Raw genomic sequence first — 17761 nt, 5'->3', positions numbered from 1 at the left:
TGAGACAGTGATGTCGATTTCTGTTTATTGATTTCTAATTTCTAAGATGTTAAATTTTCAATTCTCTATATAGAAAGTTTGAATGCTGGACATGCTATGCGATATTTCTAGATAAAATACATGACATTGGTTTTAAAATAAAGACCAAGCAACTTCAAACCCTCTCTTAATTCACTAGTCAACCTATTCTTATAGACTCATTTTGGTATAATGATATTGGGATTTCTTGTATGTGGATTGAGTACTCCCAATTCCTTCCATTTTGCGCCAGTACCAAAAATTCGAGATGATAGACTCCACAATGTGTCTCCAGGTTGCACTTTTGTGGTGGTGTTGACCTGAGAACCAAATTTAGAAGCAGCCTTAGACTTCATCAATGGATTCTTATTGCTTTTGCTCATTCCATTAGCAATCAACCAACGGGAACCAGACTTTTGCTGATTTAGAAGCTTCTTTTTACGGGACTCAATCTTAAGACCTGCAACATGGACTTCTGTAATCTTGAACTGAGCAATGCCGCTTTCTTTAGTACTTGCCTTGTCGTCGTTGTCTTTCATCTCTACCTTTGCTTTTATTCCACACTCATCATCCTCATCACCATTGTTTCCTACCTCGGACACAGTCAAGTAAATCTTTTGTTTTGGTTGGACTAACACTCTCTCGACTTGTATAAGAGCAAGCATTGGTGTTCCGACTGGTTCATAATTTCTTAGAGGATCACGAAGTTGCACCATTAGTGCTACTGTGAAATTGTTTCCCAGCAAACCGCATTTCCTGCTATGACCTTTGCCCTGTTTCTTCCTTCCCATTGAACTCTCACGAACTACATCGAAAGAGTTGGCATTATGTGCAGCAAGAAGTTTGCGAGTATGCTCACTGATATCATCTATATCATCAATCTCACCCGAATCCAGTCTCATCCATTCATCGAGAGTTAATGATAATCCCATTATCCCATCAACTTCATCAACACACCATTTAATATCCAACAACTGCAAAGCAGCAGCTCCATCCAGGCCAGGAGAACCACCAATGTTAACCCCCTTGTGTTGTTGGAGACCAGGAGGATCATTAAAGGGTTGTTGTGCAATGATGTTTGATGGCGCATCCTCTTCCGACATCCCAGATTGTATTTTTAAACCCTCCATTGAAAGTGCTTCAATTTTATCCATAGCTAAAGGAGCAAGATCTTCTAATGAAAAAAAACCCGAACCTCCCTGGTTGCCAATTGAACTAGAAATAAACTCATCAGACTTTAGTCTAGACGGTGATCCTTTCATGCCCCTTTGCACGCCGGTAGAACCTTTCTGCGTCACCAAATCATGCTGCAAATGCCATTGCCTACATAGAGCCGTGAAAATTTGATCAGTCGATCAAACATTTTAAAGCAATGATTATGATTATCCATAATCTAAAACAAGTTAACTAATAAAAAGTAATAGACAAACCTGTCTTTTCCCTCTAAGCTTGGCATGGCTTCCCATGATATTTGTTGCATTGTCTTCCCTGTGATGTTTTCCAGAGGCATATACTTGTTTGCCTGCATCGAAAGCTTTTCAATTCCGACTGATGCCAAATACTGCAAAGTCTCCATTATCCCCGAACCCATTTCTGCAGGCATAACAACAGGGTTTGAAACTTGCATGATTAAGCTCCCACCACTTTTAGAATTCATAAAAAGTAAGGGACTCATAGACCTTAGAAATCCCCCATCTTTTGTTTGGAGGAAAGGACCAAACCCTTCTGCCAGAGGAGGTAATCTAGATGGTTCTTCAGGTAGATGTATTGGACTTCCAAAACCAGCAAAGCCTTTTGGTGGAGAATGCTGAAAAGCTTCCTCATTGAAACCCCATTCGCGCATTAAGGCTTCTGTTTCCAAGTCTTCAAGTATCTGGCCCTTTGGTTTTCTCCTCACATCATCAAATTCAAGCCTTTCCCACGGTGGCGTAATACCTGTAGAGAATTCCCCCAGCTCAAATTCAAAAGAAGGACCATAGCCGCCATAATCTCCTTCTTCGTCTTCATCATCATAACCTATGCCTACATCAAATAAAGAGAAGCCATCAGATCCAACCTCCTTCTCAAACTGTCTTAAAAGGCGCTCTCTCGGAGATTCAGGCTCACTTTCAGAACTAAAGCCTGTTGGGCTATTGTCTACTCCTAGCATACTCAAAAATTCGTCGGCAACTTGTTCGGCGGCATCATCCAAGCTGAGTGACTGACTGAATTTACATTCGGAGGTGACTTCCATAATTTTAGGAGATTCCAGAGCCGCTGTCTCCAACTCCGAGACACTATTTAAAGCTGATTCTATTTCTTGCATGAGAAGTTCTCTAGTGCATAACTCAACCTTTTTGTTAGAAAATTCATATACCACAGAGCTTTCCTTAGAACTATCAACAATAGCTTCTACAACAGATTCATCCACTTTAACATGTTCATTTGGTGAAAATTCAACACCATGATCAACAACAGAAAATCCATCATATTCACATTCATAAAATTTCTCTTTTAAAGACTCATCATGTAAAGGATAACCATCTGACTCAAATTTGACCGGCTCGAGATTCCCTTTTAGTCCAAGTTCATCTTTCTTGTGCAGGGGACGACTACACGTGTCTTCAACACCAAGTTTCTTACTTAAGGTATTCGTTGAACTGGCCATTGCTGATTTTGGCAATGTCAATACCTCATGAAGATCCTTCACCTCATCTATAACCCGAGCCGGATACTGACACAGATTCACATCCGTTTCGCTCAAAACCAAACAATTTTGCCTCGAAGTCAATACATTAGGAGCCAAACTATTCCTATCACCAACCACCATATACCCAAAACTCACATTCATCACCGCACCTTTCGCATTTCCCGATAATCTAAAACTCGTACTCCATTTCCCCGAGCTTTTCTCCTCTTCAAGATCGTCCAACGAAAGCGGAAGCAACCTCGTGATATCCAATCGATGACTCCCCAAATCAAGTTCAGGAACACCAAGCACAGAAGCATAGAGCAAAAAATGCTTAGCTTCATACTTAGCAGAATGGTTAAATCCACTTTTACTTCCAACAATCGAACAAGTATAGTTCAAAATATCTTGAAACTTAGCAACACCTTGAATCACTTTCGCAGGAGGAGTAACCGAATGTTCATCGCGCCTCTTCCAATGAACACAAAGCATAGAATCATTGAATCTCAAAGGTAATCCTTCAATCAAATGAACTTGAAGAGAAAAACAACAATTGAATTTCTTACTCTTGGTAAAGGAAATTGCTCTCAATGACTTCCAACTCCATATAGATGATTTCTTATCCTTTTTCAAATTGTTATCTTCTTTATCAAGCTTTGAATTGGGATCATTTTCTATGGATTTGAATAATGATAATGATGTTGAATTCCTAGAAAGCCTTTTTGCAATAGTTTCAACATCTTTTAACAAATTGTTATGAACTCCTTCATCTCCTTCAACATTCGGCAACATTATCTATTTTTAGTGAGATCAATCCAATCGAATCAAATCAAATCAAACAAAACAGAACACAAAATCGAAAATCAATAGAAAATAAATATACAAACGATTCATGATTCATGAAAAGGAAAACGCAAGAAGAAAATGGAGGAAGAAGACGATGGATTACCGTGTGGCGTTTGAAAACATGAGAAGAAGATTCGAAATTCAAACTCTGTAACAGAAATGATTAACAACGTGAAATTCAGAGGAAAAAACGGAAACCGTTAATTTTTATTAATTATTTAATAAAAAATGTTGTCTCTTATTTGAAATTATTTCTAACGGGCAGCATTTTTTTCTTTTCTCTTTTATCTATACTTTTATAGGTATAAACTCTCCTTCTTTTGACCTACTATCATTTCTTAATTTTTTAAATAATTTTTTTATTCTGATGATTTGTTTATAAAATGCTATATGCGGAAATTCTAGTTCTGTTTCTCGGTGTTTATCAATTATTATCATTATTATCTTATTATAAGAAAAATATTACTTAAGACTAAAGTATTCAATGAAAATTCCATATCCTTTTTTGTTGCCTCTTAGGATTAATTAAGAATTTCAGGTTTTAGACTTTATTGGCCTTTGTAATATTTGAAGACTCTTAAAAAAAAGAAAAATATATTAATTAATGAAGAATAATTGATCATTAGGTACAATGAATATTGGTGAAATACAAATCAAAGGTCTTCCACGTTCAAAACTGGTCCACTCGTTAACAAATTCTCATTGCTGTCTCTTCCACTTTAAAATGGATTAACTAGTGCTACATTCAATCATAAATTATTATTTTGCAACCATCTGTTTTAAGTTATACTATGCTCTAGATTAATTAACTAATATAGATATACTAATATATTTTATTTAAATTGTTATTTTTTATTAATTAACTTATTAAGATAATTGTATTTATTTAAATATTTGATAGACGAATATAAATAATTAATTTGTTTTGAAAGGGAAATTTTGATAGCAGTAGATATATAAATCTACACAATCACATATTATATTTTAATATTGGGAGACCGCCATAAGGATGTTCAATGTTCTAGAAAGAGAGAGACATCATATTTTTATTCAAAATCGTAAGACACTAGATAAATAGATCTCCTCTCTTATAAATCGAATATTCTTCTCCACAAGTATGACTCCCCCACAATCTATAACAAGATCCAACATGCATCCAGCTTTCGCTCCTCCTTCAAGTCAAACCAGACTTTGATACCACTTGCTTGGGAGTCCCGGAAGTGTCGGAAGTGCCAATGAGCTAAATGAATTTGACATCACATATTCATCCAAAATCCTAATTCATTAGAGGTATATGTTATTTCTCTTATATATCCAACATATCCTTCATTTCAAGTCAATGTGGAACTTAATAACTCACTTAAATTCCAATAATCTCCCCTGCCAGTGTGAGTCACTGACATTACTAACCTTTATCCAAACTAGGATCCACTCCCGCTCCCCCGTCAAGGTTAACCATGACTCTGATACCGGTTGTTAGGAAAAACCGGTATATAGAAAAAAGAATAACATAATCACCACACAAGGACATAACGTAGAAACTCTAAAACTGGAGAAAAAACCACGAGCATTGTTAAATGACAACTAGAGCATAACACTATATAAAAATTATTACAACACATAATATACCATCAACCACCTGCAGGCCCCCGAGACACCTCCACCCTTCAAAACAAATATTTAACTACATCTCACAACATTCTAACATAAGAATATAAGAGAATAAAAAAGTCAAATACAAGCTTAAAGTGTTTTTGACTGGTGCATCTTGTAACGAAGAACTTGAATCCTTTATATAGCCTTGAACTCTTTTTTACTTTACAAAACTAAGCGATACGAGACTTTTTCAACATGTATATTTTCAACAAACTCCACCAGTCTCCACCTTGATTGAAAATAATACATCACGTTTCATTGTCTTCACCAACAATCATACTTCATCATAAAGAGTATAGACACTTGAAGCTAAATCACTCCAAGAATATTCACATTGTCTTCACCAACAATCATAGTTTAAAAAAACTATCACACTCCACCTAAAGAAGAGTATACTTCACTTGAAGCTAAATCACGACAAGAATTTTCACATGTCAAAAACTAGATTGAAAACTTATGGTGCGACTTCCATGTTGGTAGAAAACTCTTCAACCATCGACATAATCTCACACCTTGTGTAATCTTGATTGCATCTGTAAGATCCCAATTTTGACCATAAGATCCCTCATGTTATCTCATCATATGCATTAGCTTTGGGATCACACCTTGGAATCCTCTTTACCCCTCATTCATTGGGTTTGCATTGGGAGAGATCATCAAGTAAATTTGATTGTATCATACTTTTTTTTCATTATTTACTAACCAAAATACCAAAATATGTCAATGTATAATTTAAGTCTTTTGTAGGTAGTTTGTGCGCTCACCTATGCTCCATCAAGCTCATATCTAGGGTTTGAGACCCTCAATGCAAGGAGACTAATCAAGATATGGTTCACATTGACTTTAGACCTCATATATGGGTCCCCATGATCTTCACATATCATTTTGATCAAGAAATCGTTAAGAGTTTGAAGTTTGTTTGTCTTGGAAACCCTAATTCATCTGGGTATCTTGTGTGACTTCCTCAACAAGTTTCTTCATCAATTGATCAAATATTTCAAGGGATAGTTCATAATACATCATATTACACATATATGATCCCCCATAAGTCCCAAAAGTCAAGAGAATGTCAAGCTAGCAAAATGGTTCATGGTGGTTGACCAGAGAAAGTCAACTGGTCAAAACTGAGGTTCCCTTGACCCTATCTCCTACAATTTTTGTCATATGAAAATTATTCTAATAGACGTTACTCCTTATGATTCCAAACAACTTTTATGTAGAATCCTAGGACTAGTTTTGCTTGGAAAGTCATTTTTTATGGTGAAAGATTATAGGTTATTTTGTCTGAATCCTAGTTAGAAGGTCAACTTCTAAGAACCATAACTTGCTCAATTTTTATGAGATGAAATCCATTCAAATTCCATGATCAAATTAAAGATGCCTACTTCAACTTTTATGTTTGGAGAAAGTTCAAATTCAAGTTGAAAATGCATGGGCCAAGAGGAAAGATTATAGGTCATTTTGGGCCACTACCATTGAACAAGTGATTTTCCTCAACTTCTAAAATGCATAACTCCTTCATGCCAAATACAAATGAGTTCAAATTGAAGATGTTTGAAATATCTACAACTTTTATTAAGGAACTTTTTCCATTTGAAGTCCATAGCAAAAGTTATTCAAGGTGGAAGAAGTGAACATTTGGCTTGGTACTTAGAAAATTTTCATATATGTTTGATTTCCCAAACTTCCACCTCAAAATTCATCATGATCCAAGATTCAAATAGAATAGTGTTAAACATGAAAGTTGTTACCCTTGATCTCACATTTCCAAAAAATCCAAAATCATCTCATTTGGATCAATATTGAAGGACTTGCGCATGGGTGCAATGCATGGTACCATTTGAAAGGATTTCATGATCAAACTCATTTCAACATTGCATGGCTTAATGCAATACTTTCAGCATGACCTATGCACGATTTTGGACCTTTTCAAATGATTATTTGGGATTTGCACATGCCCATGCTAGCTCATGAAGGAACTTGCTAATTTTGGATATTCAAATGGAAGTGTGTGAAAGGCATATGCATTGGCTATAAATACAAGTGCAATGTGATCAGCACATCAACAACACCTTTCCCAAGCTTTGCCAGAGCAATCCAAACCCTTCATCCCATAGAATTCTTGAAGATTTCATTTGAAATCGAGCTTGAACTTCATCTTATGTTTGGAAGTTCAAACTCAAAGAAGTCATTGCCCTCTTCATCTCAATTGGTTTATACAAGCAAGAGGAAGAGAAAGAAAGCAAATCCAGATCAAGATCAAGTGAATTTGAAGCAACTCGAAGGTGATTTTTCAGAAACTTCATATCTTCGATTCTCTCCCAATTCTTCACCATTCTTTGTGATTTTTAGTTGACTGAAGTCCTACCAATGTAGGCAACAAGATTGAGTTGTTTTGAGGTCAAATCGAAGCAACTCAGATCATTAACCTCAAATTTCACATCCATGTATCTTTCAATATACGTGGAATTGGAAAAAATGGAGGTCAAATTCGTGCTCCTGGCATTTTTTTCTTCAAATTAGTGTATTCATTTTCCATTTTTCATGAAGTTTTGGTTGGACTAGTCCGGCCAGAGAAGATGATCGGAGCTAGGGCTCTGGTGGTGTGCTAGCATTGTCCAGACCATCTGATCTTGGTTCCACGTTTTAATCAGGGCCATTGCTTTTGAATATCATGCGTGTACACACATTGACTGCAATGTTTGGTGGAAGCGCGTGCTTGGCCATCAGATCTGCCACCTCAATCAATGAGGAAGATCTGATTGCCCTTGTTTTTTTGAATTTCTTTTTTATTTCTGATTTTATGTTTAATCCATTTATTTTATTTTATTCATATTAAATTCATTTTTAATCCAAAAAATATGGGACTTTCACCAAAAATCTTAAATATTTTCCTTTTTCATTTTCTAAATTAAAATTATTTTTTGGATTAACTTTGATATTTTTCATGAATTAATTGTTTTGTGCATAATTTTAATTGTTTAAAAATACTTCTGACTTTTCAAAAATCATGAAATTTTTTGCCTAAGGTCCTTTGACCTTTATTGACCTAGGATAAATCTCTTGGCCATTTACTTGGTATTTTGAAGAGGTTTTCGATTTTGGCCAATTTAAATTGAATTTAAATTCATTTTTTCATTTGATTTTTAATTGATTAATTGTGTAAAAATTATGTTGAGCTAGTGCCATGGTCTTATGATGTTTGACTATTTGTTTGGGCCTTGGTCAATGTTGATTTGACTTTTGTTGGATTAAAATCATTGGATTTAGGGGATTGATGAAATGTACATTTCATCTCCCAAAATGAATGGATGATTTTAATTTGATAAAATTCCTCTCATGACCAATTTGTGTTTCTCTCATCTCCCCTCCCCTTTCATCTTCATCCTTATTCTTTCACATTCCTTTCATTGACCAAGGAAGTCTCAATATCCTAAGGCTAATTGGTTCATCAATGACTTTGCGTCAGATGAACCAATACAAATATGGATGAGATAGGTCCACCCCTTTTGATCCTTTTCTTTTAGTGTGTGGTATGTTTTAGGAGTTTGACCCATTATACCAAATCTCTAACATGCATTAACATCTAAATTTTTATTGCTCGGCCTCAGATAGTTATGACTTCTACATAAGTCCAATTACGATTGCTTAACATAGAGCTAAATTTTGACCTTAAAGGCATAACATTCTAGTTAGTGAGATTGTAATTCTCCCCTCTTTCATGGTATTGTGTGAAAACTTGACATTTTTTCCTTCCTATGGAAGATGTCTTAGTTCAAGGATTCATGCTTGTGAATAGAGGGTTGAGTTTTCTCCAAAGAATGACTTAATCAATTAAAAAAGCAAAACCAACTAACACCTAATTAACTTTGACTAACACTAACTATTATTAACTTTGCTTTACTTTCAAGCCATTTAAATTATGCAATTTAATTTCTAGTCCTTTATCATTCATTTTCCATTTACATATCATTTAACTTGTTTATGTTTATGTCATTTTCACTTTGCTCATTTGAGCCATATATTGTGATTGTATATATTTGTTTGTGAATTTTGTTTGTGCTTGTGGTCTTAGGATCTTAAAATACTTAATAAACAACAAAAACCCCTAAAAAATGTTTGTGTGGACTGTTGAGTTTGATCTGAACTTCTGGACTTAGGATTAGGTGACACTCTCTATGCAAAAGGACTTGGCCAATGCCAATATTTTGAGACCAAGTTATTGTGAATTGAGCCTTCATCTGGTGCAAGCATTGAACTCTGTTTGAATTCATCTGCTACCTTGTCTTGGTGCTAATTATTATTTTGATCTTGTGTTTAATGCTCTATTATGAGTTAATCAAGGAGTATTTCATCTAATACATGAGAAGACAAAGAAGATTTCTAGTTGTGGGACTTGCCTTCTTGGATGTGGCCATTTTTATTTGATGCCTTGATCTTCATGATGTCTAATACTGCTAATTGCTTGTAGATTATTGCCTGATTCAAAGTCCAAAGGGAAAGTGGGATTTCTATATGACATTCTTGTCTGTTGAATGGCATCTCATTGGTCAGATCTTTTCAACTATTAACTTTTAATTTTATGCTTAGGATTAGTCTCTTCATCTCCTCCCACTTCTTAAATTTCAAAATCTCTTCCCCTTTTCAAAAACCTTCTTTGCTTGTGATTTCAAAACTTAGACCTTATTTCAAATTAGAAACTTTGGCCTTATGTCATTGCATTTTAAACTCTTTTCTTAAATCAAACTTGTAAATAAATCTAATCATATTGACTTAAAATTTCAAAAGACAAAAAAGAACTAACACGCATTCAAACTCTTGGGCCCTTTGTGCCTCTTTTAACTTTAATTTTGATTAAAAGCAATCGACACATTTTAAAATTGATACCATGAACTACGAAGTTTTGATCCCTCATTTTTATGTTGGTACGTAGGCACAAGTCCGAAGGTCTTGTCAAACACAAAAATATAATCAATGAATTCTTTTCTCATCCCCATACTCTATTTTTCTCAAACATCTTTTATACCAAAAACACATACACACATAAAAAAGGGATCTCTAGGAGTATCTAGGACACTTTGGGTGCTAACACCTTCCCTCTGTGTAACCAACCCCCTTACCTGTAATTTCTGGCATTTTATTAGTTTTGATTTGAAAACTTCTTATCTTTGGGTTTTGTTCGTACTTTTCCCTTTTCCTTTGGAAACAATAAAAGCGCGGTGGCGACTCTGGTTTTATTGACGTTAAGTTTATCCATAGCTTGATGGTCATGAATTTACCGCTACAGTATCAACACATCTTTAGTTTGAGCTTTTCATAGGTCAAAAACAATTCTTTCATCAATTTTCTCTAGCCCAAACTGCATAGTGGAACTTGTGACTGTAGCTTAACAGTTCTTTCACAACATCACCATTCTTTTTGATGCAAAAGATTGAAAAAAACTACAACCACAAAAGATACTGAGAACTCTTATACACGGATAAAACCAAAAGCTCTAATACCAGTTGTTGGGGAGACCGAGGGAGGCGTGAGCAACAACAGACGCCCAATGCTCCAGGACCATAAGAGAGGAAGACGTCACATCTCCACACAAAACCTTAAGGCATTAGGTAAATGGACGCTCTCTTTTATAAATCCAACATTCCACCCATTCGTACTTTTCCCTCTTCCTTTGGAAACAATAAAAGCGCAGTGACGACTCTGGTTTTATTGACATTAAGTTTATCCATAGCTTGATGGTCATGAATTTACCGCTACAATATCAACACATCTTTAGTTTTTTCATAGGTCAAAAACAATTATTTCATCAATGTTCTCTAGCCCAAACTGCATAGTGGAACTTGTGACTATAGCTTAACAGTTCTTTAACAACATCACCATTCTTTTCTGATGTGAAAGATTAAAAAAAACTATAACCACAAAACATACATAGAACTCTTATACACGGATAAAACCAAAAGCTCTAATACCAGTTGTTGGGGAGACCGGGGGAGGCGGGAGCAACAACAGACGCCCAATGCTCCAGGACCATAAGAGAGGAAGACGTCACATCTCCACCCAAAACCTTAAGGCATTAGGTAAATAGACGCTCTCTCTTATAAATCCAACATTCCACCCATTCATAGTCGATGTGAGACTTAACCACTCATATTTGCATCCAACATTATCCTTCACAAATGTGAGTCTCCACAACCTATAACAAGATCCAACACCGGATCTAACTCCCACTCCTCCATAAATTAAACCAAACTTTGATACCACTTGATGGGGAGCCGCCTTTACGAAAGCAATAATGGACATACAATGCTCCAGGACGTCAACTATAAAAAGACATGGTGTGACACTAAATTGAATGTCACTATAACTTTTAGTTATGGAATTGTTTTACCTACAATGTCATTATATGTTATCCTAATTTTATAAGCAATAAAAATTATGTATACAGTTTTATAGGTATCACTAAATCTTATATAAATATATTTATTTTTTAAAATTATATTTTTTAAAATTATTAATATTAAAATCAATTATTCATTAAAAATAGTTTACCATACATTTTCAATAATGACAAAACTAAATAACTAAAATTAAATATTTATACATTTTTTTATTAATTTCAAACATATATATTTCATTTCATATTATACAACTCCGCAATCGACTCATTAAAAGATCGTTGACCAAATGACAAACTCTTAAGCATGGTCAATTATACATTATACAATCAAACATCATTAAAGGATGTTAACAATTTTGCATTGTAAGTATGGAAGAATCAACTTTGGGAAGAGAGACGCCATAAATAACTTAGACCTCAAAGATATAACAAACATCAATAGTAGACCACCTCTGAAGAAGGGGAAACCAAAATTCTAAACATCATGAAACAATAATTTAAAGCATGTATGGAAGAGTATTTTCTGATTGAACTCAAATCAAGTGATGAGCAATTGCAACAAGAATCTAGAATCCAGAGTGTAAGTGTCATTAGGCAAACTTCTATAATCAAATCAGTCAATTGAACATATGACCAAATTGTCAAATTAATCTTAATAAATGTAACTTTGTTCATTCTTATTATAGAAATGATAGTAATTGTCATAAGTCTTTTAGAAATCCTAAGTCGATCAATACAAGTCCTCAACAAGTATCACAATCAATTCAATCATTCAAATTGCATAAGTAGAAAACTAATTTAACTAAATAAATACAAATTAAGAAACGTTCGACTCATTAGACTGAAACAAATGCACGGAGAAAAGCATAATCGCTAGTCAAGAGTTATCATAATTTGAATGATCTAACTATTAATAGCTCTAACAAAAAAATCAAAGAATCATTAACATGTGAAGCCTCTTAGTCATCTATTAGTCATCTACAATGTCAGTATCGCATTCGCATCTCCTATCTAGTAACAAAAAATGTAGGAGATATTTAGATCGCATGAAAATAGAATAATACTCACAGTTATGAGTGGTTAACATGAAAGTCCTGAAGAAGATATCATAAAGAGCTTTATTATCAAGAATCATACACTCATGGGTTTTCTAAATATGTCCCTTGCAGATGCAAATTGGTCATCTATCTAGACAAATAGTTGTTTTACCTGGCTTTAGTGGAGAATTTACAGGTAACACTGTGGATAATCCTAAAAATGAGACTTGCAAGGTTGTAGAAACATGTTTTTAGGTGATCACCAACAGGGGTGAGGATGAAATAGTGGAAGTAGGGACTGATAAAGAGGAGAGTAAAAATCGTGACCAAGCTGAGAATGGAGTCACCATTGAACAATTAATAGACAAAAACTCCATTTGAAAAAGGACTAAGAATCGGATCCTTAATGACCCCAATCTAGAACTACCTGATTGTATAAAACTGTCATATCCTATAATTAAGAAGAAACCAATACAGGAAGATGAGGCAAGATTCTTTGCCAAGTTCAAAGAGATGTTGACCACGCTTCAGGTAAGTATTTCTTTTCATGAAGTTTTAGAGTTAATGCCCAAGTTTTTTAAATTTATGAAGGCAATGCTAAAGGGTACAAAGTAGAATTCGGTCAAAGAACAGGTAAACATGACTGAAAAAGGCAATACGGCAATGCCACAAACACTACCACCAAAGATAAAGGATCCAGGTAAGTTCATCATCTCTTGTACCATTGGTGGAGTAAAGATCTTGCACGCCTTGTGTGATATAGGATCTAGTATCAATGTAGTTCCACTGAATAAGGTTAAAGGATTGAAATTAGAAGAGATCATAATGAGTAATATGACTCTCACTTTGGTTGATTCATCTGTTACGTATCCTCATGGTATCTTACAAGATGTGTTACTACACGTCAATGGTTTAGTTTTTCCTACAAACTTCGTGGTGGTTGACATGAAGGGAGATACAGGAGGTTCGGTTATTCTCGGATGCCCATTCTTGGAAACCGGGAAGGCTTTAATAGATGTGGAAATCATTGAACTTAGTTTGAAGTTCAACAAGGAAAATGTGATGCTTAATGTGTATGAGCGGACACCGTATGTAGATGATTTGGAGACATGTTACTAGCTTGAAGACAAAAGTAGCAAATTTGACAAAGGAAAGAATGAACGAGGATTAACCGGCATGAGGGTGTCCCTTGCGTCTGACGTATCCTAGGCACGGACTGTCAAACTAATGACGGAAAAGAAGCATTGGATGGGAGGCAACCCATCAGTAAGTAAGACTTTAAATTTTTAAGTTTAATTTTGATTATTAAAACATGTCCATTTTGTGTGTTATGTTGCAAGAAAAGAAAGCAGATGAAAGAAAAGAAGTAAATAAAGCAAAGGAAAAGAGAGCACATGCGAGCAGAACGGACCAGGAATAATAACGACTTCAACAACACTATGAATGATATGTATGATCTATTCCGCAATGATAACATATGAAAGATCATGTAGCTAATTTTTATTTCTAGGAAGATTTTCTTTTTATCTTCGAATGTATAACTAACGAGGAGTAATAGCACTCATAAGCATTCTTCCCCTATTGTATTAATTCAATAGTGTTTGTCTTTAATAAACAAGTTTGTAGTTGTTGTTTAGCATTGAATAAATGAACCAAAAGTACCATCTGAGAAAACTTGATCATCAGAAAAGAGACTTACAACTTGAAGGAAAATGATGAAAAAGGAATTAAGGGACTTGTACTCAACTTTTATATACCTCAACTAGTAAGGTTTGAGCCAAATAAATTTCATTGTTTACTATTCCTTTTATTGAGTGTATCCATGCATTATTGTTTCATCAAATTTGAACTATTTTTGATTAAATTGTCTGGTTTGATTGATAAACACGGAGGCATTTGTTTGTTTTGAACTCTGAGTCTTTTTAACCACTCTGTAGTAATAGGATATATCCATTGCTAACCAGTTTGAGTTTGACCTTTCTTTCGGTGACTTAGTCTTACTTCTTAGCCTTATGACTTAAGAGATTTTATGTTTCCACATTCTCTTTGGAGTTAGGTAAAAATGTTCGGTTCTTAAGTTGTATGAAAAAGAATAAGTTTGTGGTTGCTCTTGGAAATGGGTAAAGTTTTAAGTTTGGGGTTGGGGTACTAGAGATAAACAGACAAAAATTCAACATTTTGAGAAAATAAGAAGTTGGAAAAAAGAACTTCTGAAAAAAAAATAGATAAAAAGAATGCAAAATGCATGTTGAGGACCACATTAGAAATACCTCTAGTACCATAATTAAGGAACAAAGTCGTATAATAAAAGAAGGAGAGTTAGGCACCTAACTCCAAAGGTTTAAACCTACTTTCCCAATAATGTCATACCTGAATATAAGCCAAGATACAACCGAAAAAACCCTCAAATTATGTGTTTTGATTTCTTTGACGAATTATATTAGAACATAATCAAACTCAGTATAAACTATTTTACATGTTGATTGAGATATTGCCCTATCATTTGAGTGAGTCAAGATAAGATGAGAGACATGTTGAGTAGTTGTCAAAGCTTGAGGATGTTTTCTGAATTTATCGGATTGAAGTTGGAAGCTAGAATGATGGTCAGGTAAAGAAAATTTCATATGGTGATGTTCAATTGTTATTGTACAACTTGTTTTGAAATTGGAAGTGCATGCAAGTTACTTGAGGACAAACAAGAATTCAAGTTTGGGGTTGTGATGACTTTCTGTCATTACATGTTTTTGATCGAAGAAACAAATCAAAATAAATTAAAGATGAGTAAAAATGAGGAATAAAAGTCAAAGAAAGATGAAAAAATGACTAAGTATAAATAAATAAGGACTTAGTGAAAATCAGGTGGAAAATGAGCAAAAGTGTGCAGCTACTGGAATAATCACATCAAGCATTGCGCACATGATAGAAAAGCATACCCATCATCGTGCACGCGGTGCAAATTATAATGTGCGCGATGGTACTTTTTTTTGACTTTTTCTGACGCAATTCTGACCGATTATAACTGCTTAAAAGGGAAAGTTTGATACTTTTTGAAGGGTTTGATAACCACAAAACACATCCCATTTCCAACTCGATTCACGTGACATTGTAGCTTGTTTTGTCTCCTTTTTATTGCGTTATGCTGGTATATTGTGTTTCTTTTAGGTATTTGTCAGATAGGAGCATCGGTGCGAGAAAGTTGGACGGAAACGACGAAAAACTGATAAAAGACCAAGATTCTGCACTCATGGTGTTTGTCATAACGTGACAGCCATGGACCTGAAAAAACCATGTTCTCCATATTTGCACTCAGGATGTTCACCATGAGTCCATGGCGTCCCTAATGAACCTGAAAAGTCATACGCTCACCATTTTGCACTCATGTCGTTCGCCATGAGGCCATTGCGTCCTCCATGGACTTTGAACTCAAAAAAATAGCAACAACGTAGATTCAGTTTCTCCCCATTTGCATATTTTTCTACCACTCCTCCAACATGATTACATGATACTTTCTACAAATTTTAGCTCTATAAATAAATTTAGTTTTTAGTTTTTCAGGATCCAAGTTTTCCTAAAGTAATTGTAAGCAAAAATTCATTTTTATAAAGTAGTTGTTTCTCACATTGAGGAACTGGTACACTTTAGCATCAGATTTTAGAGAGTTTTTATACGAACTTGGATTGTTCGTGACATAAGCTTGCTGGAATAATTAAGCCCGCCAATAAATCAGAGATCATATCCCTCTCATTTACACCAGTTAGAGTGGGGTATCTTGACTGCACTCCATCTTCCAATTATGATACTACTCCATCTTAAGGCAAAGAAATTCAAAGAACCACAAAATAATGATTGATCAGAAGACCCCTCAGCATGGTATTTAATATTTTGTTTTTAATTCATAATAAGCAAACATGTATTATTTCTTGGAATACGTTTGATAGAGGTAATTCCAAATTGCTCATGTGGTATGGATGAACATGAAAGTTATGCTAATTTATTCAGATATTGAGCTCCAAATTCAAGTAATAATAAAATTATCATATTTATCTAAAAGAAGAAAGTTATGGCTAGTTAGCATAGGAGGACGGACTTCAAGATGGTTAAACATATCAAAAAAAATTAGTGTTTAAAGAATCAACTAAGACCATTGAAAACAATTTTTTATGTTGAGTTAATAACCTTTTTTACTGATAAAATTCTTGAGAATGAGTGTTAGGAGTTATTTGAGAATGAGGTTACATGTGGGGTGAAGAAGTATCATAATTAATAACATCTTCCATTTAAGGGGCAAGAACAAGGGATGTGTAGAAGAAATAATTGAATACAAATTTGTGGAAAAAAAAATAGCCGATCAATTTTAAAGACGGCATGCAAGGGAGCTGGACTAGATGTTTAGGAAGCATGGGTACTTACCGATACCGAATATGCACTTGTATCGGATATTCGTGGTACTTAACTTTTTTTTAAAAATTATGATTTTCTCAAATATTAATATAACATATTTATGTGTTTTAATTAGTTTTTTCAAATTTCTATAGTAATATTTTGTAATGAACCAAACAATTTAAATTTAATTTTCTATCATATATTTTACAAAAAAATTCTTATTTCTTATTAACATATCCATACATTGACTTTTTAAAAAATAACGTATCCCGTATCGATATCAGTACCCGGTACCCGTACCTATTGTTACTGTTCATTGATCAAGAGTTTTAATGATCATTTGTATTCACTATTGTTGCTTAATGGTGAAGAAGATCAACATGTGTGTGTTGATATGTGTGTGTTGATGAAGAAGAAAAATATTAAAAAATTCTATATCTCTAAAACCATAATGCAATGTCAATTTGATGAATGAAAGTAATATTAGTGTAGTACAATACCTTTGCCCGAAGTTCTCCCTCAAATGTTTATAACTACAATAATATAAGACAACAGTTTTACATCATTTTTTTTCTATATCAGATGAGATGACAAAAATTGAGACAGATATCATAGCAGTTCCTTTAGTGTTGGATTATAACGAGTGTCTTTAGGACATTGTCTAAGGGAATAAAATGACAACTTTTGTATGAAAGATAATGTTTATAAGTAGCATAATAGGTTATCACTTATCACTTCCAACCAGTAGCATCAATT

At 34.3% G+C, this 17761-nt stretch overlaps 2 protein-coding genes across 3 annotated transcripts; one reads left to right on the top strand and one right to left on the bottom strand.

The window, feature by feature from the left end:
• Nucleotides 1–161: 161 nt before the first annotated feature.
• Nucleotides 162–3779, bottom strand: LOC127138664 (protein PLASTID MOVEMENT IMPAIRED 1-RELATED 1). Of its 2 annotated transcripts, none has more exons than XM_051065152.1 (3): nt 3636–3779; nt 1449–3481; nt 162–1341 (listed from the first exon to the last, which is right to left on the bottom strand). In XM_051065152.1, exons 2-3 carry the CDS (start codon nt 3476–3478, stop codon nt 198–200), a joined length of 3174 nt encoding a protein of 1057 aa, XP_050921109.1. In that variant the 5' UTR covers nt 3479–3481; nt 3636–3779; the 3' UTR covers nt 162–197. The 2 variants fall into 2 exon arrangements, with proteins under 2 accessions (XP_050921109.1, XP_050921110.1); XM_051065153.1 differs by lacking the exon at nt 3636–3779 and having other exon boundaries at nt 1449–2040; nt 2125–3623.
• A 9482-nt stretch (nt 3780–13261) lies between these two features.
• On the top strand, nt 13262–15887 carry LOC127135868 (uncharacterized). Its single transcript, XM_051062497.1, has 2 exons — nt 13262–13710; nt 15785–15887. Exons 1-2 carry the CDS (start codon nt 13262–13264, stop codon nt 15885–15887), a joined length of 552 nt encoding a protein of 183 aa, XP_050918454.1.
• Nucleotides 15888–17761: the final 1874 nt, after the last annotated feature.

This window comes from Lathyrus oleraceus, chromosome 4 (assembly GCF_024323335.1).
Source record: "Lathyrus oleraceus cultivar Zhongwan6 chromosome 4, CAAS_Psat_ZW6_1.0, whole genome shotgun sequence".
Lineage (NCBI taxonomy): Eukaryota > Viridiplantae > Streptophyta > Magnoliopsida > Fabales > Fabaceae > Lathyrus > Lathyrus oleraceus.
Note: the sequence above shows the minus strand (reverse complement) of the source record. Positions and strands in the feature narration are given on the sequence as shown.

Bases quoted from the DNA above. Each gene is read 5' to 3' on its own strand.
- LOC127138664 (XM_051065152.1), bottom strand. From the start codon at position 3,478: ATGTTGCCGAATGTTGAAGGAGATGAAGGAGTTCATAACAATTTGTTA. The intron at 1,342-1,448 runs GTTTGTCTATTA...GGCTCTATGTAG, and splicing joins AGCTTAGAGGGAAAAGACAG to GCAATGGCATTTGCAGCATG.
- LOC127135868 (XM_051062497.1), top strand. From the start codon at position 13,262: ATGACTGAAAAAGGCAATACGGCAATGCCACAAACACTACCACCAAAG. The intron at 13,711-15,784 runs GTATGTAGATGA...TGTTTCTTTTAG, and splicing joins AATGTGTATGAGCGGACACC to GTATTTGTCAGATAGGAGCA.